This window comes from Ursus maritimus, unplaced genomic scaffold (assembly GCF_017311325.1).
Source record: "Ursus maritimus isolate PB19 unplaced genomic scaffold, ASM1731132v1 scaffold_2, whole genome shotgun sequence".
Classification (NCBI taxonomy): Eukaryota; Metazoa; Chordata; class Mammalia; order Carnivora; family Ursidae; genus Ursus; species Ursus maritimus.
Genome location: NW_024424452.1, coordinates 4,297,975 through 4,320,414, shown reverse-complemented (window position 1 = coordinate 4,320,414; position 22,440 = coordinate 4,297,975). Strand labels below are relative to the sequence as shown.

The 22,440-nt window shown below is 44.9% G+C and overlaps 1 protein-coding gene across 5 annotated transcripts in view; it reads left to right on the top strand.

The window, feature by feature from the left end:
- Nucleotides 1–22,440, top strand: part of RNF216 (ring finger protein 216) — a 141,956-nt gene that overhangs the window by 107,497 nt on the left and 12,019 nt on the right. For all 5 annotated transcript variants that reach the window (XM_040634735.1, XM_040634737.1, XM_040634736.1 and 2 more), the window contains exons 14-15: nucleotides 10,476–10,573; nucleotides 19,139–19,361. In XM_040634735.1, the coding sequence (XP_040490669.1) occupies nucleotides 10,476–10,573; nucleotides 19,139–19,361 (321 nt within the window). The remainder of the gene's footprint in view (nucleotides 1–10,475; nucleotides 10,574–19,138; nucleotides 19,362–22,440) is intronic.

Here is a 22,440-nt window from a genome sequence, read left to right as displayed (position 1 = left end):
AAATTAAACTTACCTTTATTCCAGGAAGCCTTTACATCCCACTTTATCTCAAAAGCCCTGGTCCCCATAGCAGAGTGAAAAAGCAGGTCGCTGTGATCATGATGTAGCTGGTTTTCCCAGTCTGGATTTCTCCTCTCCCAGGCGGGGCGACTCCAGAAGTCTCAGTGCCTTTTTAACTTTCTATCCCTAGGGGGCAGCATTAGCACAGAAACCAAATTCGAAGCCACCCATTGTGATTTGTCACCTAATCCCAGTGAATCTAGAAGAAAGGAATGCTTGGCTTCTTTCTAATCTGCAGGAGTAAGGTTTAGAGATTTCTTTTTTCAAAGGCAGCTTCTGTATCTCGAAGTGGGAGGGTATGCATCCAAAGCACACATGTTTAAAAAATTAATTTAGTGTGTGTATGTATAACCATCAAAAAATAAGAACAGTGTGAAATCTTCCCCAGAGAAGTCTATTCTTCGGTACCATTGCCCAGAGGTGTTGCCTGGCCACGCCCGGATTTGAATTCTGCATTTAGAAATCCAAAGGTTCTTCTGCCTTTGAGGGAAAGAGAAATCCCTGTGAGGAGAGCATGACTTCTTGTGGAGATGGGATGTAATCAGATAATTACAGGACCTCATTAAAAGAATTAATGCTCACATTGTGTTTGTTCTTAAGAAAAATGGACCCAGGCAGGCTGGACTGTCTTGTTCCGGTGGGTGGGAGCCCTAGGAACCTGTGGTCTGACCTCAGGTGCTAACTGACCTTCTCAAGCCCTGAGTGGGGGAGGGAGAGAGCCAGGCTGACAGATTTTTCAGTCCTGACTTTCTCACAGGCACGACCTAGTAAGCACTGATGTTTGCAAAGCACCTCTCATCCGAATCGAAGAGAGATGTTTCCACATATTGAAGTTATAGGTGAAAGCCAACAAAGAATATTGTAATTTGAAAAGATGCAGCGCTTTGTCAAGCACCATCTGCCGGCATTTGGCCATTAGCTTCTTGGTAATAACTGGTCTTTATAGTTTTGTGCATTGGATTGGGGAAAGGAATTAGGGGGGAGCAAAGAAAGAAACCACCGTAAGAAAGACATAACCTGTGTCCTTAAGGCACAAGCTATAATGACTTAACCTGAAAGGTTTTTTTTTTTATGTAATATTGATTTCTTTTAAGTTTTATTTATTTATTTTTTTTTTAAAGATTTTATTTATTTATTTGACAGAGATAGAGACATCCAGCGAGAGAGGGAACACAAGCAGGGGGAGTGGGAGAGGAAGAAGCAGGCTCATAGCGGAGGAGCCTGATGTGGGGCTCGATCCCGGAACGCCGGGATCACGCCCTGAGCCGAAGGCAGGCGCTTAACCGCTGTGCCACCCAGGCGCCCCTCTTTTAAGTTTTATTAAATCCAGTTGATTTTCTTTTTTTTTTAAAGTAAGCTCTGTACCCAACATGGGGCTTGAACTCATGACTCTGAGTTCGAGAGCCGTATGCTCTACCAACTGAGCCAGGCAAGCCCCCCCAATGAAAGTATCTTATATAGAACTTGATTTTCTCATGAACTCATTGTACTTTGCATGATTATAAATATGAAGACCTGATAAGGAGGAGATAATGTTCTTTGGAGAAGGGGTTCATTTTACTAAGAGATTTCAAATGCCTTTTTTACATATAAAATGCAGAAGTCCCAGGAGTAAGGGTGGGATGTGTGTTTGTTAACTCCACATGAAGAGGAATGTGCTTTGTGTTGCCAGCCTTCATCTTGGAAGTTTTTTATATATTCAGTCCCTTGTGTGGGTCAGACCTAGTGCACGGCCCTAGAAATCCAAAAGACACCTGAGACATTGTGTGCTAGGCGGTAAGCACCTTGTGATCCCAGAATTTTGCTGGTTTATTCACCAGTGCATACCCATGTGACGCAAAAGAGGCACTCAAAGGGTAACTTTTTTAAAAATAGATTAATTGAACCTTCCATTCCAAGTCTGTCTGTAGTAGTCAGCAGAGCATAGTCTTTGCCTGCAAACAGGGCTTGGCTCCTTGGAGATGTGATGTAATCTGATAATTACAAGACAAAAGTGCTGTAATAGAGTGGGAGCCAAGTGCTCTAGGAGTCCAGGGAAATGGAGCCAACTCTTGCCCAGGCCATTTGGGTCTCCCAGAGCCCCTAGTGTTTGAAATGAGAACTGATGGGTAGGTGTTGCCAGAAGAAAAAGGACATCTAGGCAGAGCATTGTGAGGTTAAGAGTGTCAGGCGTGTGTCATTGACTGGAGGCCAACTGTGCTGGCCCTGGAGGCTGCTTCTCTGAGCTCCTCTCCTGCTCTCCCAGGTGACTTCACCCCCCAGCTTCCACCCTGCCCGATCCCCTTCAGGTTCACACTGGAATGCCACCCAGACACGAGGCTATCCTTCACACTAGTGTCAGATGGCAGCCTCCCCGCCCACACTCGTGCCCAGGGTGTTCGTGGTCTTCCTGCAGAGTGGACCTTTATCTATTTGTCTGTCAGAATGTAGACTCTATGGAGTGGGACCTCATTTGTTCAGTGATGCTTTGCTGGGAATAGAGCCTGGTCGAAGGGGCAGGCTCTCAGGAGGTGTTTGTTGAAGGCGGCAAGAGAGGGAAAGGGAGAGTGTTAACCATTCCTTTCAGCGCAGCAGTGTCTCCCTTACCACTCTGACTGGGAACGGAACTTCACGCGGAGCAGTGATGGTGGGATGATGGTCTCAGGCACTGTCATTAGCAGGTCTCTGTACATCATTGTCCTGGCTCCCTTTGGGGAAGTGAGTGGCAAGTATGTACAAATGAAGGCCCTGGGGCTGGGTGACAGAAGGACCAAGTGATACTTGGTTCTGGTGTGGAACACTCACTTTGAGCCTGTTCACGCATCCAATGGGAATCTAAAAACACACTTCCTCCGGTGCCCCACCAGACATGCAGCTGGCCACAGGTAGCGGGAAGAGCTACTTCCTCGTATGTGTCCAGTCTAAGATTGCAGTGATTAGCAGGCTCCTATCATCATCATTAAGAAATGGTATCCTTGGGTTTCATCGTAGCCCATCCTGCCTCTTGCTGGGTTATTCCCAGCTCTCCAGGAAGCACAGGGAAGCAGGCATCCTGCACAGCTGCAGCTGGCCGGCAGCGCCCTCCAAACCCTAACGCCCGCTCTCCGCGGTCTTGCCGCTCTTTCATCTGCTCTCACACAAGATGCCCATTGTAACCTCAGGGCTTGTCTCATAGCCTCGTGCCCTTGGGTTTTCCAGTAAACAATGACCTGTTCTTGCTAACAAACACCACGCTGGGAAGCAGTGAGAACACAGTGGAAAGAGCAAGTGGATTTGGAATCAAGCAGACTGAGTCCATAGCTTCATGGCCTTAAGTTAATTTGCCTCTCTCAGCCTTCCTTTTCTCGTTTACTTTTTTAAAAAAGAATGAAGGGGTGCCTGGAAGACTCAGTCGGTGAAGTGTTGGCTCAGGTCATGATCTCAGTGTCGTGAGATTGAGCCCCACGTCTCAATTCCCTCCCTCCCTCTCCCTTACCCCTCCCCCCTCAAAAAATAAAAATAAGTTTAAATTTAAAAAAAAAAGAACGGAGATAATAACGGTCCAGTACTTCCTTGTACAGTTGGTGTGAAGATGGGAAGAGCTGTGTGTGTAAAGCACTGTGTAGAGGAAGATGTATAGGTTTGGAACGTTGAGTCAGTGCTGTGGCGTAGCAGGAGGGATGTGTGAGTTCAAGACGCATGTTAGGGATGCTCCCTTCCTGGGGCGCTTGGGTGGTCCCATTGGTTAAGCGTGTGATTCTTGGTTTTGGCTCAGGTCATGATCTCACGGTCATGAGATCAAGCCCTGTGTTGGGTTCCTCACTCAGCACAGCGTCTGCTTAGGATTCTTTCCCGCTCCCTGCCCCTCCCCCTTCCCCTAGTGCATGCTCTCTCTTCTTTGTATCTCTCAAATAAACAAATCTTTTTTTTTTTTTTAAGATTTTATTTATTTATTTGAGAGAGAGGCGTTAGAGGGGGGAGAGTTAGGGGGAGGAGCAGACTCCCCGCTGAGCAGGGAGCCTGATGCAGGTCTTGATCCTGGGACTCCAGGATCTTGACCTGAGCTGAAGGCAGTTGCTTAACCAGCTGAGCCACCCAGGCGCCCCTAAAGCTTCTTTAAAAAGAGAAAAAAGATGCTCCCTTCCTGAGCACCTGGCTGACTCAGTTGGTGGTGCATGTGACTCTTGCTCTCAGGGTTATGGGTTTGAACCCCAGGTTGGGTGTAGAGATTGCTTAAAATAAAATTTTGGGGAGGTGGGTGGAGGTGGCCAAATGGGTTGGCCATTAAGAAGGGCACTTGTTATGATGAGCACTGGGTATTGTATGTAAGTGATGAATCACTAAATTTGCTCCTGAAATCAATACTACACTGTATGTTAACTAACTTTAATTTAAGAAAAAACTTGGGAATAAAATTTAAAAAAAAAATTTTTTTTTAATGATGCTCCCTTACGTATAAACAACATTTCAGTGGGCAACTCCTCTAAAGAGCCAAAACTGGAAATCTGTCTATCTGCTTTTCCAAATAAAGCCCCTTTCTGAACCCATGTTGGAAAAGTGGTTCTCTTATTCCTAACAAGAAAAGATAGGCCCATTGCCATTTCCCCAGTCACAGGCCGGCCTTACCCCTGCCAGGCTCAGTGTTGGCACAGCCTGGTTCAGGAATTAGGTCATAGCCTTGTTGGTGGAGGGCTATGAAGAAAGTCTGGCCAAGAATCAAATCCAGACTCTAGGGCTTGTTCCCCTAGGAGTTATTTACTTGGCCCGAATTTTAGTGAGGAGATTGCTGTAAGGTCCTACAATCTAGTCTCTACCATCAGGAGCCATTCTCTGCTTGCGCAAACAGCAACATCTTTGTAAATGTAAATCAGATCATTGCATTTCCCACCCACGCCCTGGCTTTCCAGACTCTTCCTTCCAGCCTTAGTGCCTGCAGCAGGAAGTGGCAGGAAGCAGGATTCACGGGCCACTCCAAGCGCTGCCCCTTGAGCTCCAGCCAAACCAACTTCCTCTGTGCTCCTCCAATGAGACAGGTCCTCTCCTGCTTCAAAGCCTTCACACCCTCTTCCCTCTGCCTGGAACACCTTTCCCCCATAGCTGGCTAACTTTGCACACCCTTCAGGGCTCTGCTTTCCTGTCACATCCTCAAAAAAGCTTTCTTGGTCTCCAAGCTAATGTAACTGCTGTTTTACCCCTAACAGCACTTAGTGCTATTCGTCTGAAATGTTCCCCTTGCTGTTGTAGCTGTGTCCTGTTTGTTTCATATTTCTCTTCTTCACTGAAACATACACTTGAAGGGGGTATTACAGAGAGCGGGGGCGCCTGGGTGGCTCAGTCAGTTGAGCGTCTGAGTCTTGGTTTTGGCTCAGATCGTGATCTCAGTCATGGGATCAAGCCCTGCATCAGGGCTTGTCCCTCTCCCTCTGCTCCTCCCCCCCTTCACTCATATGATCCCTCCCTCCCTCTCTGTCTCTCTCTTTCAAATAAAATCTTTTGGGGGAAAAAAGGTAGTGGGGTGCATGGCTAGCTCAGTAGAGCACGTGACTCTTAATCTCAGGACTGTGAGTTCGAGCCCCACATTGGGCATAGGGCTTACTTTAAAAAAGAAAAAAAGAAAGAAAAAATAGAAACTGAGTCTAACTTGCTTATTGCTTTTTTTTTTTTTTTAAGATTTTATTTATTTATTTGACACAGAGAGAGACAGCCAGCGAGAGAGGGAACACAAGCAGGGGGAGTGGGAGACAAAGAAGCAGGCTCCCAGCAGAGCAGGGAGCCCGATGTGGGGCTCGATCCCAGGACCCTGGGATCACGCCCTGGGCTGAAGGCAGACGCTTAATGACTGAGCCACCCAGCTGCCCCAAACTTGCTTATTGCTATCCCCAGCATCTCACACAGCATATGACATTAAGTGTATGTTCATTTCATTGTTGAGATGTTTGGCAATCTGGTTCCACATTTTTGATACTTGGCTCTGGTGGCTGTTGTAGCTGGGGAGGCACTTCCCAAAGAGATCTCAGTCCTGATGGGAGGAGTACTGTGTTGGTTGCCCGGGTGTTCTCATCACTCGTGATATTTGTTTTATTCAGTCCCATGAAGATGCCAACTCCTCAAAGAACTCTTGTCTGACTTAGCTCCTCCCCCTCTTCTTTGCTGTCTTTGTTACGTTACACTTAACTCCACTGTGTTCCATGTGGGCTCCTCACTTACATGACTTCCTTAAGAGATTGTGTGCACCCTTACCCTGGGAAAAATAGAAGTTCTTGGATTTCCTTAAAGGAAGGAAAGGCCCTGATTCTGCTGAACTTTAAGTTTGCCCAGTTTTATTGATTCTCAAGGGTTCCAGCATCGGTCTCCTGGTCTTTTTTCCTGTCTTGAAATCAGTCTCTTGCTGGACTAAGTTGGTGTCCATGTGTCATTTGGACCTGGAGATGGGGAAGAAACAGTGACCTTGACAACTCAGAGACATGTGTGGTCTGAATGCGCATGGCCTTGTGGCTCCTGGAGTTTGCTAAGCATTTGTGAAGAGATAGGTACCCGGGCCTCATCTTTTGATTTAAGGGTTTGGGGATTTTACAACGCCACCGTTTTTGGAGTGCCTGAGATGGCAAAGCAGAGCGCTTGAGCTTCGGAGATTCTGTTTGAATCAGCCGCAGCTCATGCCCCATATCTAGGTCATCAACTTCTCTACGGTGAAGAGTGGATCTAGAAGTTTCTCTAGAGGAGCCATTTAAAAATAAGTGAGCAGTTTCTATGTTCCGCTTCCTAGACAAGGCTGAAAGTCCAGCAGGTAAGATGCAGGGTGCACAGAGAGCCAAGCGACTTCAGAGTAGGCCTGGAGGGGTGGCGAGCAAGGAGGACAAAGTCTGGTGACTTGGACTCTTGGTTTCATCTTCTCTTGGGTTCTTTTCCAGCACAGGAAGCTCAGCTATGCGTAGACAAGGTGATGACCAGGGTGGTGTTCGCTGGTCTTTGAGGAAGCTGTTTAATGAAGAACTCTCAGCTCTCTGACAGGGTCATCTGAAACCGAGCTTAATCTTCTGCCTTGCCCATAAAACAGTATTTAAGCAGCAGAAAGTGGGTGAAGGGAGGCTATGGTGTGTTTTCTTTACATTGCAAAGCTGAGACCTCAGTGAGTAGTCCAAACACCTTGAAGCATCTTGAGGACTGAAGGGGCAGCATAAAACTTAACCAGAAATCTCTTTTGCCATGAGGAACCCAGACCCACAGCAGTCCTTGTGCTGATCACATCTGATAGCCGGGATATGCTTGTGCTGGGTGTTTTGAAGCTGCATGCAGAGTGTACTCTGCCGTCCAAAATGGTCCTTGGGACCTTCTCATTAACCTCACTTTGAAGAATGTAATTATCTTTGTGTTAGAAATGTTCAAGAACGTTTCTTCTGCCTAATGTTGTTTAAGCATTTGTTGAGTCGAGGAACAAAGCCTAGCTGTACTTGAGAGAATTACAATTCAGAGAAATACGGTGTCTACAAGAGAAGGGTACGTTTTAAAGGAACAACACAGAAAGCTCCAAATGTTAAATTTACCCAGATTGCTATTCTCCTGCCTTATTTTAATTATGGGTTTCAGTGTTTAGCTGGTTAGTCTCCTCAAAAGACATTTCCGTTTTATTCTCTGAGACCCCTGGGCCCTTCAGTGAGAAACACCATGGCTGAAAATCCACCCCTGGATTTGCCAGAGAACTGCTGTGATTTTAGAAGTCAGTGGTAGCGTCCTCTGACCTCTTGCTCACAACTGACTCCATTTGGCCAGGCCATCTTGCTGTCACAGATCCTGTGTCGCTTTGAAAATGGATTCTTCCTTATGAAGAAGGTCCCATGAATTAATAACTGCATCACCAGAAACGCTAAAAAAGCACTGTCTAAATGCTGTGCATTGTTGTCAAGCTGTTATTCCTGGTGGGTGGCTAGGTTAGTATTGTTTAAAGGTTAGGATCCAGATACCAGCTCATCTATTCTCCAGCTGTTGTTTATCCTCCAGTTTCCCAGAATAGTCAAGCACAAAAGTCTTTTAAAAACAAGTGTGGGACTGCTTTACATTTTGGTGTGTAATAATTAAGTCACTACTGATACAGCCTCTGTTCGCTGGCGGGGAAAGTAGGTAGGGGACCAAAGAACATCACATCCCTTGGAAGCAGTGGTGTGTAATGCCAGATTCCTAATCGGCTCATCTCTACCCTTACCCACCTCATTCCACTGATCGAAGCCTGTTTACAACATCCACCAAAGGATTGCTCGGGTTCTCAGCTCCCCAAGCAGTCTGCTTCACTTCTCTATAATGTTATTTATTTTTTAATTAGATAGTACATTTATATAGTATAAGATTCAAAAGATGAAAAAAGTCTGCAGTAAGAAGTCTCACCCGTGCCTTCCAGCCACTCAGGACAATCAGCACTACCAGTTTCTTAGGTAACCTTTCAGGTTGGCTTTATAGGTCACCGTATTCTCCTCCACCACCACCACCGCCACCTTTGTTCTGTAGAAATGGTAGCGTCTATACCGTACATACCATCCTGTGCCTTGCTGAGTCATCTCAGTAGTATATGTAGAGAAAGTTCAATAAGTGGCAAGTACACCAATGGGAGTGTTTCTAGAATTGACGTCAGGATATAATCTAGTACGTCTCCCGGCGACCCCTAATCCGGCCACTCCCAAATGCTAAACAATGATAACCAAGCTCACTGCCAGACATCGCCAGTGCTGTCCCACAGGTGGACAGGCCAAACTTTTTCCACTGTTGCCAAGCTCCATCTGTGTCTTGGGTTGCACGAACCGGAAACCAAGAAATCCCATCCTTGACACCTTCCTGAGTTTCTCTCCAGTCATTGAACCTTCCTTCTTGCCCTCACCTACCTCCCTGGTCTGCGCCTTCTCAGTCTCTGTACTGGGTGACTTTACCAGCTTCCTGACTGTCTTTGGCATGTCCATTCTTTGCTCCCTCCAGGCTGTTGTCCACACACAGTGATCTTTTAAACCACATACCTGATCATGGTGCTTCCATGCTTGATGCCTCTTGAGGCCTTCCTGGCACTCTTAAGACAAAGGCCAGACTGATGGTCGCATCCACGTTGTCTGGTCCCTGCAGGCTTTACCAGGCCTGTTTTCACTTTGCAGTCCAGTGCAGGAACCAGACTTGCCCAGCTTCGTCTGCCAGAGTATTCTCTTTCTTTTCCTCTGTCTGGAATGCTAGTCTCCTTTCGCTATCTTTGACTCATCTTTCAGAACTCAGACTCCACTTCCTCAAGCCTTCACCGTTCCCCTCCCCAAACTAGATCAGGTTCCCGGTTAAAGCTGACAACACCCAACTTTTCCTTCATTGTACTTATTAAGGTTGTAATTTCCACTTACGGAAATTTAACTGGGTTAATGTTTCTTTAAATTCTTGTTATAGATGTGAAATAGTTCCTGACACACATAAATTTTGTAAAGTAGGAAAGCTTCTGGAATAAATAGTAATTTTTTTTAATTCATCTTTATAGATGTGCCACCTGGGTGGCACAGTTGGTTAAACGTCCAACGCTTGGTTTCAGCTCAAGTCCTGATCTCAGGTCATGAGATCAAGCCCCATGTCAGGCTTGGCAAGGAGTCTGCTTGAGTTTTTCTCTCCCTCTCTCCCTCCTTCTCATGCGCCCACCTGCTCTCTTTCTCTCCCTCTCTCTCTCTCTCTCAAATAAATAAATCTTTTTAAAAATTTATGTTTATAAATGAGGTTAAGCTGCTTAGGTTGATATCTGTGTTTATGAGTAAGGGATGACTCGGGGGTGTCTCCTATAAGGACCCCTAGTGATCCTAATCTAGACCATTCTTCAGTTCAACAGATGAAATCTATGCCTGACCAACACTGGGCACGGAGATGACAGAAAATAATGAGATCCAAACAGAGCCTGCCCTCAAGTGGCTTACAATATTTCATTTTTAAAAACCCAAGATCAGGGACGCCTGGATAGCTCACTCAGTTAAGCGTCTGCCTTCAGCTCAGGTGATGATCTCAGGGTCCTAGGATCGAGCCCCACGTAGGGCTCTGTGCTTAGTGGGGAGTCGGCTTCTCCCTCTCCCTCTGCTTGCGCTCTCTTTCAAATGGATAAATAAAATCTTTAAAAAAGAAAAACTCAAGATCATATGTCTGTCTGCTGTATTTTGTGGGTTTTTTTCAGGTGGCTCCTGGTATTTCAGATGGCCTTTTACCAATTGGGTGATGTGGCAACGCTTTTTTTTTTTTTTTGCCCTAAGGAGAACACATTTTCCCCCATGCTTGCTTCTCATGATTCTTATCTTTTCTCTTGAGAGCTGTCTTTAGAAATATCCCTGCTGAAGGGGAGAGCCATCGTCAGAAAAAACTCAAGCCACATGAAGCCTGTTCCGCATTTCTTATTGTTGAACAAAAAATTGTATGATGTCTCCTCACCAGGAGCTGTTTTTGTGTCTCTCCTCTATCCCCAGGAAACCTGTAGGAAGTGTCAGGGACTCTGGAAAGAGCACAATGGCCTCACCTGTGAAGAGCTGGCAGAGAAAGATGACATCAAGTACCGAACCTCCATGTGAGTAACCTCATTCAGGGCTTGTGACTGGTTCTTAGCTCCCCTGTTAGCCTGCTGTTTGGCCAAGGAAACAGTGAATGTTGTGGGAAGGACAAGTTCTCGGGCAACCCCGATCTAGAGTGACCTCAGGAAGTGACCCTAACCCCCTCTGTTTCCTTGTCTCTTTGGCCTCATAGAGCAGGGCCTGGAGTCATATATGATACAGTCAGTGCCTGGCATTTGCGAATTCAGTAAATGTTAGTTCCTCTTCTCCTTATGATCTGAACGAATAAGCAAATCACACATTTTAACTAGATTAGATTGCACTAATGTTGCTTATATCCATGTTTCCTAAAGGATACTGGTGGCCTGAGACATTAAGCAGAATTATAGCCTCCAGAATGCAGAATAATGCAATCAGTAATAATAAGCACCATTACTGTTTAGCACTCCCTGTGTGGCTAAGCACTTTACAAATATTAACTCATTAAATACGTTGGCTTAAATAATACAGAAGCCCATTTCTTTCTCCTATAATAGCCCAGCCTTACCAGGCAGAGCTTTCCCATGAGGTCATTCAGAGACCAGGTTCCTTTATCACATTGCTTCACCATTCCCTGAGGTGGTGTTCCCATCTACATGATGGTGACTGCACTGTAGCCACATTTACACTCCAGCCCATAGAAACGGAGAAAGAGACAAGCTGCCAGCCAGGCACCTTTTAAGTTGTAAGCAGGGTGCGTGCATGCGTGTATATGTGTGTGTATGACTTCTCCTACCCTATTGGTCTAGACTGAGTCATGTGGCCACAACCTAGCTTCAAGGCAGACACCATATGTAATCTCTAGCTGGGTGATTTTATGTCCAGCTTAAATTCGAAGAGTGAGAAGTAGGTTTTGTTACTAAGAGAATGAAGTGGGAAGTGACTATTAGGGGCAGTTAACAGTCTTCCAGTGTGCACCACAAGTAGGTACGATTATCCTCGTTTTACAAAACGATACAACAGGCATAGAGCCCAAGAAACTTGCACCTGATCCTACAGGTAGTAAGTGGCATAGCAGGGTTTTAAATCTAAGCAAATGGTTTCCCGACTGTTCTTTGCCACAAATTTGGTAGGCAGACTAATGACCCCCAAAGATGTCCCTGCCCTAATCTCTGGAACCTGTGAGCCTGTTACCTTATATGGCCAAAGGGGCTTTCCAGATGTGATTAAGGTTATGGCCCTTGAGGTGGACAGATGATCCTGGATTATCGAGGTGAGCCCAGTCTAATCACATGACTCCTTAGAAGCAGAGAGCCTTTCTGTGGTCAGATAGAGGTGTAGTGATGGGCAGACCCAGAATGATGTGAGGACTCCACCTCTTGCTGCTGGCTTTGGAGATGGAGGAAGAAGGCTGTGAGCCATGGAATGTGGCCGTTTCTAGAAACAAGGAGCAACCTTCAGTTGCCAGCCAGTAAGAAAATGGGGATCTCAGTCCCACAGCCCCAAAGAATGAATTCTGCTGACAGCCTGCAGGAGTAGCAAACAGAGTCTCTCCCCCAGAGTAGGTGACATAGCCCAATGACACCTTGATTCTTCTCTGTGGAGACCTGTGTTGGATTTCTGACCTACAGATTAGGTAGGTCACTTGTATTACATTAAGCTAATAAAATTGTGGTGTGCTACAGCAGCAGTAGGAAACTAACACAGATTTGGGGGCCAGAAGTGGGGTGCTGCTGTAACAAATACCTAGAAATGTGGAAGTAGGTTTGGAATTGGGTAAAGGGTGGAGCAATTTTGGAAAGCATGGTAGAAAAATCCTAGATTGCCTTGAACTAGTGGAAGTAGGGATTTTAAAAACCTTCCCCTTGAGGGCTCAGAAGCAAGTGAGGAGCATTATGGGCAAAGCCAAAATTGCCTTGGAGAATACTAGAATCCCCACGAACAGACTGCTCGTGGAGCTGTGGCCGTAAAGGTCTGCCGATGAGGCCTCAGAAGTAAGCGCAGAGCGTGTTCTCGTTTTGGTGGCAGGAAGCTTAGCTGGTTCGTCTGCAGTCGTGCAGAAAGCAGAAGGTGTAGGTGATGGGTCTGGACATGTAGCTGAGAAAACTTGTGGGCTGAGCGCTGGCGAGAGGAAAGTGCGAGCGGAAGGAGAGATTGTTTCCAGCAGAAACAGGATTTGGTTGTTTCTGAAACTGCCATCCCGTCCAGGTGACAAAAGACTCCAAAATTAAGACTTAAGCTGTCAGGAAAAGCATTCTCTTAGAAGACCAAGGATGTGTTCCAGATGTCAAAGTCTTCGGTCATGTAAAGCGAGGAGGTCAAGGGGGGGAACACTTCAGATCCCTTCAGTCAGACGAGGGAGCCTCTAGGAAACTCAGGCATCACCCCTCAGCCATCTCAGGAGAAGCCTGAAAGTAGAGATGGGCTTGTCTAGGCACCAGGTGTGGATGAGAATGCTCGTGTCAACAGAAACACTGCCAGCTTGGACTGAGACATACAGTGTGTGTGGAAGGAAAGAAGTCCACCAGATGCCCAGAACTCTAGAGAAAGGAAGCAGGTTGACTAAAAATTGCTCGGCTGCAAACATGCTACCTTTCTTGAGAAAAGGAAGGTGTGCTCAGTAGCACCATGACCACAGAGGATTCTCAGATCTGAAATCTGAGGGAGTTTGCCCAGCTGGATTTCTAAATTGATTATAAGTGATGGCTCCTTTTTTTCTTTCCATTTTCTCCCTTTTTGGAGAGGAAGAATGTCCCAGAATGGGTCATATCCAGAGTCTTCACCTGTACTTGATTTAGATGGTGACATTTGGGACTCAGAGCTGACACCATGGTGATTGAGACCTTTGGGTCCTGGGCTGAGATGACTGTAGGGGTGTAGGGTGGGTATGAATCTGGAGGCCGGAGGGCAGACTGTGGTGGGCAGAATGGCCTAATCCCCAGAACCTGTGAATATCTTTACCTGACATGGCGAAGGGACCTTGTGGATGTGATTAAGTTTATGGCAACAATCAATGACATACGTAGTAATCACACATGCCACTCCAACTAGAAAAGTCTAGCGTTACTTCCTCAAATCTAGGCTTACCCCTAGCAGCCAGCCTTTATGATTTAGAGTGGCCACCAGCTGCCCAGTGGCATGGCCTTAAAGTGATGGCCATGTCCAAAATTACTCTTTCTTCAAAGTATTCATCTTGTCAGGCAATATACTTAGTCCAGCACTTGAGCTATTGCAAGAACACTCTAAATTTGTCGTTTGGAGTTGTCTTTCAGCCAGTTCATGAGCCATTGCCCCAAAAAATTTGCTCTTGTTACTGTGGACAAGTTATATCTGGTTTGGATTAGGAGAAGCAGAGGTTTTCTTTTGTTGCCCCCTGAGCCTTTGTTCTGCCCCTAAGAAGGATGTCTTACTGATAAAGTCAGTACAGATTTATTGAGTGATCTCTATGGATAGCTGTAGTTAAGAACCTTGAACAAATTTTTTAGTCATTCTTTGCCTCAGTTTTTCTTCATCTGTTAAGTACAGAGCATACTTGCATCTACATATTATGAAGATGAAACTGCCCAAGTGCCCAGAATGATTCTTGGCACCGAAATCTCCCATAAACATTCATGGTTGGTTGGTTGGTTGGTTGGTTGGTTGGTTGAAGCAGAAGGCCCTGATTTACAGACATGACACAAGCACTTAAACGGGTGACTTCTTGCATTTAGGACTCCTTCAAGTTATATGTATTATACTCACAGTTGGAGATGGAGTATTGGCCAGCTCTATAAACCGGTTCTCCATGCCCCGTGGTCAGCCGTTTGGACTACTCCAAGACTTGGTCACGGGTCAGGAGATGTTTCTCAGCAGGAGAAGAGTTGGTTACTTTTGGAAGCAGAACCTCCATCCTGATTGTCCTGTCAGTTCCTGCCACCAGCATCATTCAGGGTCTTGATCTGGGCCCTAATTAAACCTGGCAGCCTTTCGTATCAGCAGTAAATGGAACAGATTGGCACATCCAAGTGTGATTATATGTTAATAACAAAATCCAGAAAGGCCTCCCAAATGTCTCACTTCTTTCTTCGTGGTAGGGGATAGAAGATACAGTAACGTGCTCAACTTTGGATGGAGTAGCCTCATACACACGCGTGACCTCCACACCACCGGAGCATCAGAGAGATTACAGATCTCTGTATTTCCAAGGGATTTATCTCCCATCTTCTGGCATGCATATACCATATTACTGTATCTAGAGTACCTGCTACTTTTATGCACCCCGGTTCTATCTGCATGTTATTTTAATAGTAGACCAGCGTATTGCCCTTTTGGACGATAGATGATCAAGGTCCTTGTCACCTGCTTCTGGTGTTCTCTGTGTATTGGACAGAGAAAGCATGTTCCAGATCAGAAGCTGCATACAGTTGCCAGAGGCTGTGTTTATTTGCCCTGGTAAAAAGACGTCTGGAACAGCAGCTGCAGGTGGGGTCAGCCCCCAGTGAGGCTTATGGTAATGCACATTCTCCAAACAGAACATACAGTACAGTAATGTTCTCCAAGACCCACTCTCCGTACAGGTAAAACAAGTAAAAGGAGATGTGTTGAGAATCAGCGCTACTGCGCCTTTGAAGTCTTTGACTGTGGCACCGATCTCAAAGATGTCAGAGGAATCTGGTATTTCTGTAGAGAGGGGGTCCTCCAAGGCCTTCACTTCCTTTCCCCACCATGTAGTCCTTACTCCCTGGCTCTCTGCCAGTTGCCAAGTGTGAAAAAATAGGAAACAGCAGGGTACACACAGGGGATTATAAGCTGTTTACTGTTGCTGAATCATAAAATACAGCATAATAACTGCTATGAGATGAGGCAGGTATTCCAACAAAAACTTGTACATGAATGTTCCTAGCAGCACTATTCACAGTAACCAAAGAAGGAAACAACCCAGGTGTCCTTCAACTGATGAAGGGTAAACAAAGTTCAGTATCCCGCAGAATGGCATATTATTCAGCCATAAAAAGAAAATGAAGGTCCATCCTACAGCACAGACGAACCTCGGAGACCTGCTCAGTGAGAGGGACCAGACCCAGGATGCCACAGATCATGTGGTTCCATTTATATGAAAGGTCCATAGGCATGTGGATGATTGCCTGTGTAAAGAATAGACAAGTCCATTAGAGACAGAAGGCACATTAGGGGTTGCGGCGGAAAGGGGAGCATGGAGAGTGACTGCTTAATAGGTGTGGAGTTTTCTTTGAGGATGATAAAAATGTTCTAGAACTAGATAGCAGTGATTTGACAGCAAGAGAGCAGAAGCAGGGGGAGCCGCAGGGAGAGGGAGAAGCAGGCTTCCCGCTGAGCAGGGAGCCCGATGCGGGACTTGATCCCAGAACCCTGGGATCATGATCTGAGCTGAAGGCAGAGACTTAACTGACTGAGCCACCCAGGCGTCCCTAAAACGGAATTTTTATGTGCGTTTTACCACAGTAAAAAAAAAAAAAACAAAAAAACAAAAACATTCACAAAGGAAAGCCATCTAACTTTTTGAATAGTGTATGCCACAAAAAATGAAGAGTGCTCCCAAACAGAAATTCCCAACATACTTAAAAGTGGTGAGAACAAATACTCATGGAGCTCTAAGGTCTAGAGTGGTTATGTAGGGGAAGGACTGAACCTTCCTGTTTGAACACAAGGTCAGGAGACACAGCTGCAGCTCAGGCTTCTCTTCCTGTCCTGCCCAGAAACACATCCTGTGGGCTGTTTGTTTCCTGCCTAGTTTAGAATCTAGTTCCCAATTCAGTTTTCTCCCAAAAGAATCAACTGATTTCTCCTCATCCCATTTTGCACTTTTTGTTAACTGGATAGGTGGTCACCACAGTCCATGAAAGCTGTCTTTTTTTGGTACAGAGTCATTCTGGCCCTGCCTAGTACTCGTCGTATGAGTGCAGAAATGAGGCCTTGAGTGGATATTCATGTACTGTTGAACATCTGTGTGAACTTCAGAGCAATGTTGAGTGGTGGGCACTCTACATATTGCTCCATTCATCTAGGAGTGCCTTTTCTCCCTTCCCATATCCGTTATTACTTTGGTGACTGACAGCTTGGTGGAACGAGCAAGTAAATTCACCCTCTGCCCAAGCCTTTAGGAAAGGACTCCGTAACCTTGGTGTTTTTTTTTAAGCAGGCTCCATGCTGGGCATGGAGCCCAGTGCAAGGCTCAAACTCATGACTATGAGATCGAGACCTGAGCCAAGAGCAAGAATTGGACACTTCACTGATTGGGGCACCCAGGCGCCCCAACCTTGGTTCTTTTCATCCACTTCTCTCCCACACTATAGCCATAGCAGCTACCCAGGGAAAAAGCCAGCCCCAGGCCCCCAGAGCATGACAGCTTAAAGCCACACATCAGTCTTGAAGATGCTCTTTCACAGAAACCTTGTGCTATAGAAAACTGCAGTTGTGTCTTGAACACAGGTTTTCATATTGGAAACTTTTGCATCAGAACCTTTTAAGTCTTAACAGGGAGTATTGAGAAGTGTCTTCACAGTTGCTGATAACCGAATCATGAACATGTGTGCTATATTACTAAGTTGACAATAACAAATTCACTTTATTTAAACGTTGTCTCCTTGATGATGTTTCCTATTCAGCAAAACTTAGAACTCATTTGTTCTTCTGTAACTTGAACTGGGTTTAAATTCTTTTCAAGCCAGAGCCTTCCTGCATTTTGGGCCATTCAAAAGTTAGACCTAAATGAATAGCAGCCAATTTTCCTAGTTCATTTTTCTATTTTTAAGCACATGATCTAGCTTCTAAGAAGCAAACTACAACAGTCTTCTAAATATCAGTAATTAAAAACACTTGGCTGACCTTAGACTCACCTGGCTTCCCTTACTTAGCAGAAACCCTGGGAGCCGTGGGAGGAAGAAGCTGTTTCTCAGTGTGAGGGAAGAGCCTGCAGGTCAGAACTCATCCCCAGACTGTTGAGAGTCTTTACAGGGAAGCACTTCTCTGGCCACCACTCTGGGTTCCTGCCTGGAAAGAAGAGAAGTGCTCAGAGCACTGAGTTAAGTCCCAGTTTCAGTGCTTCTCCACCTTTGGGGTCATTCCTGCCTTCCCTAGTCTCCATAGGCATGCTTTTTGACACCTTCAAGGAACTCGCTTAGTAGAGGAAGACACACACAGTTATAGGCCAGGGTAGCAAGTATTATTTTAGAGTTAAGAACAGTGCGCTACAGAAGAAACTAATTCAGCAGTGCCAGCTCTTGGTAAAGAGCCAAGATGTGTCATTTTGGCTCTAGTCATCTGCCCCTCCATATCAGTTAAAGTGCTTCTGGAAACAAGTAGCTTTCCTACAAGCTTTCCATTGGCCAGGGCCAACTCCTCCTTAAGGGCAAGCCAATACCGTCACTAAAAGGGAGTCTGGGAATGTGGGATTTTGACATGGAGGTGGGGACTGCCAACAGGAAAAAGTTACAAACTGGCTGTTGGATTGTCCCCAGCTGTGTCTCCCCACTCCACACTAAGTATTTAAAATCCAAGGTGGGGGTGGGGCACCTGGGTGGCTTAGTTAAGCGTCCAGCTCTTGATTTTGGCTCAGGACATGACCTCAGGGTCGTGAGATCGAGCCCTGCATCAGGCTCCACACTGGACGTGGAGCCTGCTTGGGATTCTCTCTCTCCCTCTTCCCAGCCTCCCCTCTTCCCCCCACCTCTTAAAAAAAAAAAATGGGTAAAATCCAAAGTGTATACGTAACTAAGGTTTAGGCTTACTGGCTCTTTATTAGCCAGCTTTTTGTATACTAAACACATTCTTAAGGAAGACCCTGAGTTTTTTTTGTCTCCGTTTTAAGCCTTCAGGGACTCCTTTAACAAACAGAATAATAATTTTCTGAGTGGTAGGTGTCAGGCACTGTGCCAGGGTACTTTCTATCTTATCTGTAATAATCCTCAAAGCTTGATGAAGAGGTTCGCCTGGGTGGCGCAGTCAGTTGGACAGCTGCCTTTGGTTTGGGTTGTGGTCCCAAGGTCCTGGGATTGAGCCCTGCGTGGGGCTCCCTGCTCAGTGGGGAATCTGCTTCTCCCTCTCCCTCTGCTGATCCCTCTGCTTGTGCTCTCTTGCTCATGCTCTCTTTCTCAAATAAGTAAATAAAATCTTTTTTTAAAAAAATGATGAAAATGGGGCGCCTGGGTGGCACAGGGGTTAAGCGTCTGCCTTCGGCTCAGGGCGTGATCCCGGCGTTATGGGATCGAGCCCCACGTCAGGCTCCTCCGCTAGGAGCCTGCTTCTTCCTCTCCCACTCCCCCTGCTTGTGTTCCCTCTCTCGCTGGCTGTCTCTATCTCTGTCAAATAAATAAATAAAATCTTTAAAAAAAAAAATGATGAAAAAAGTTGGGTCTCATTTAAAAATGAGGGAACTGAGTCTCCAAGCAGTTGAGTACTTTATCCACGGTCATACAACTAATGAACTGAATGTAGTTCTCAGCTCCAAAGCATAGGTTCTTTTCACTCTCGAGATGTCACCAAAAGGGCTTAGGCAGTCACCCTTGGGAAGACGTACTTAGTGCCCAGAGTACTTTTCTTTCCTTGTCTTCTTCCCTGCTGTCTCCATTCATGTGTTCTTTTCTCAGTGAAGAAAAAATGACCGCAGCCCGCATTAGAAAATGCCACAAGTGTGGGACTGGCCTCATCAAATCTGAAGGCTGCAACCGCATGTCTTGCCGCTGTGGTGCCCAAATGTGCTACCTCTGTCGAGTATCTATCAGTGGATATGACCATTTCTGCCAGCATCCTCGCTCACCGGGAGCCCCTTGCCAGGAGTGTTCAAGATGCTCTCTCTGGACCGACCCCACCGTAAGTGAATGCATGGCTACTTATTGCTTTGTAGAGGAATATAGTGGTAAGGTGATGTAATGAAAGGGATTTTGCCTATACATAACACCTCGTGACTTATGAAAATATAGGAGATTACATGGATCAGTAACCACAGGGAAAAAATGACAAAGTAATCAGAAAGCTACTCCTCAGAAAAGCAGCATGCCCAAAAAGTTTATGGGCAAATTCTTTCAAGCATTTAGAATAAAGTCCTTTAGAATAAAATTTTTCTGTGCCATCTGAAATAAGTCCCAGAGCACAGACAAGAAAAGATGGTTTTATATACGTTTGTATAAAGCCAACATAATGCTGATACCAAAATGTGACAGAGATAACACTAAAAAAGAAAAATACAGATCCTTCTAACTTAATATAGGTTTTAAATTCTCTAAATAAAATACCAGCAAATAGAAACTATGACCAAGTGATGGAGCGCCTGGGTGGCTCAGTTGGTTGAGTGTCTGAATCTTGATTTCGGCTCAGGTCATGATCTTTGGATCATGAGATTGAGCCCCACATGGGACTCTGTGCTCAGCAGGGAGTCTGCTTGAGATTCTCTTTCTCTACCCCCCCTCGCCCGCTCAATATTGGTCTCTCTCTAAAATTAAAAAAAAATCTGAAAAAAAAAAAAAAAAGAAAACTATAACCAAGTGAGATTGTTCCAGAAATGCAGGGATGGTTCCATATTAAGAGCTTTATTAATATAACTCACCATATGATATCTTTAAATGGGAAAAGATGTAATAAAATCAAATATCTATTCTTGATTTAAGATTAAAGAATAGTACTAGAAGAATGATTTTTTTAAACCCCATATTTGAGAACAGTCCTTAGCATGTTTTTAATAGTGAAATACATAGAAGCATTACCAAAAAATCAAATATAAGACTATCACCACTGTTTTGTTTTGGAACTGCTAGTCAGTTCAGTTAGCTAAGAGAATAGAACATAATTGCCAGTGTTTATTGGGCACCCACTGTGTTTCAGACACTGTTGTAAGCACTTGTATATGTAATAAAGAAAGGGAAATCTACCTTTATCAGCCTGAGAAAAGAAAATAATCAACTGGAAAGCTCTTAGAAACAGCAGAAAGATGGCTAGAAACAAAATAAATATACAGAATGTTATTCACTGTCATTCACATTATATCACAATGTAAATCATAAAATCCTAGAAATTAACTTTAACAAGAAATATGAAGAAAACTGTTAAACTATATTGAAGGACATCAAGAGACATGAACATACAGAGAAATATGCTTTGTTCTTAAGTTTTAATATAAACTGTATCAGTTCTTCTTAAGATAATTTTTAAGTTTGCAACTCGCTATAAGGATAGCAGTGCAGTATGTGCCAGGATTTGTTCTACCAAAAAGATTGAGTATAAGTGAAAACCTTGCTAACTTGGAGCAAACAAAAGGCCTGAGGAAGTGCACCAAAGTGCCCTGGAGGCCTGGTGACAGCCAGTGACTCCTCAGCTTTCCTAGGACAAGGAAGATGACCTGATCGTGGAGAAGACCCTTGTCCCTCAGAGGGAAGACTTGGTATTGCAGATACATCACTTCTATCTAAAATCTAGACATTTGCTGCAATTCCCATTCAAATTCAGTAGGGCTTTTTTTTTCCTTGAAAAATTTTCTCTAATTTTGAAAATGAGACTAATTTTTACTAAGCTACACTAATCAAAACCATGTAGCCAGTAACTAGATCAGAGGGACAAAATGACCAGAAACACATTAATTGAGAATTTAATGTGTGATAAAAAATATCATTTCTTTCTTCTTTTTTTTTTTTTTAAGTAATCTCTATACCCAACATGGGGCTCAAACTCATGACCCCAAGATCAAGAGTTGTGTGCTCTTCTGACTGAGCCAGCCAGGCGCCTCTAAAGATATTTCAAATCACTTGGAGAAACGATAGATTCATTCGTTCTTTTATTCTTAACTATTCAGTGTTGCCAGAACTAGTCTAAGCAGAAAAGCCCTCTCATCGTAGAGTTGGCACTCTGAAACAGGTCCTTCGTCTAGTTACTGCTATGTAGGAGCAAGGAGAGGAAGGCTGTGGGGGGTGGGTGGAGGGAGGGAGGTTGCCTTTAGATGGAGTTGCCCAGAGCCTGGGCAGGCTCTCTGGAAGGCAGCATTTGCAGAGAGGCCTGCCTGAATAGGAAGAGCAAGGCAGGCCAGGGAAGCCAAACAAATTCAGCCTGTTCAGGGAACAGAAAGAAGGCTGGTGTGACTTGCAGGTAGTGAGCTAGGGGAGGAAAGTCAGAGAGGCGGGCCCAGCCAGACCTGGTTAGTGGGTCTAACCAGGTACGGTGGGAACTATTGCAGGGCTTACATAGTGGGGTGACTTAGCCTAATTTAAGTTTTCAAGATCACACTGGCTACCATGTGGAGAGAGAAACCTTCAGTAGTTCTTTCGGAACACTGGGCTAACCCTTCGGAAATACTTGAAGAAAGCAAAAGAAAATTACTTGTATCATTCCCTAGGAAGGGAAGACCCTTCTTATTGTTACATCAAGGCCAGACTAAAAATACTTAAATCCTGTTTGGCAAAGGGCACCATAAACAAAGATAAAGGTAAATGAAAAACTGGGGGAAATTGTTGTAACACATATATGATACAGATAAACATTAATATGTAAAGAGTAGTATGATTCATTAAGAAATGAATAAACATCGCTATAATAATAAGAATCAATTTGACTGTGAGTTACAGAAAGCCCAAAATAGCAGTGGATTAGACAGGATAGAATTTTATTTTTCCTCACATGTAAGTACCGCAGTGAGCAACCCAGGAGTGAGAAGCTCACGTTAGTATTGTGTGCAGCTGTAAGGAGGGATGCTCGGGGCACCTGGCCGGCTCAGTCAGGAGAGCATGCGACTTGACCTCTAGATCGTGAGTTTGAGCCCACATAGAGTTGGGGTAGAGTTTACTTTAAAAAAAATTTAAGTGATACTATATATCTGTATTTTAAAAGGTGGAAAAAAACGTGGGAGGGTGCCTCAGTTGGTTAAGCAGTTGACTTTTGATTTTGGCTCAGGTCATGATCTCAGCAT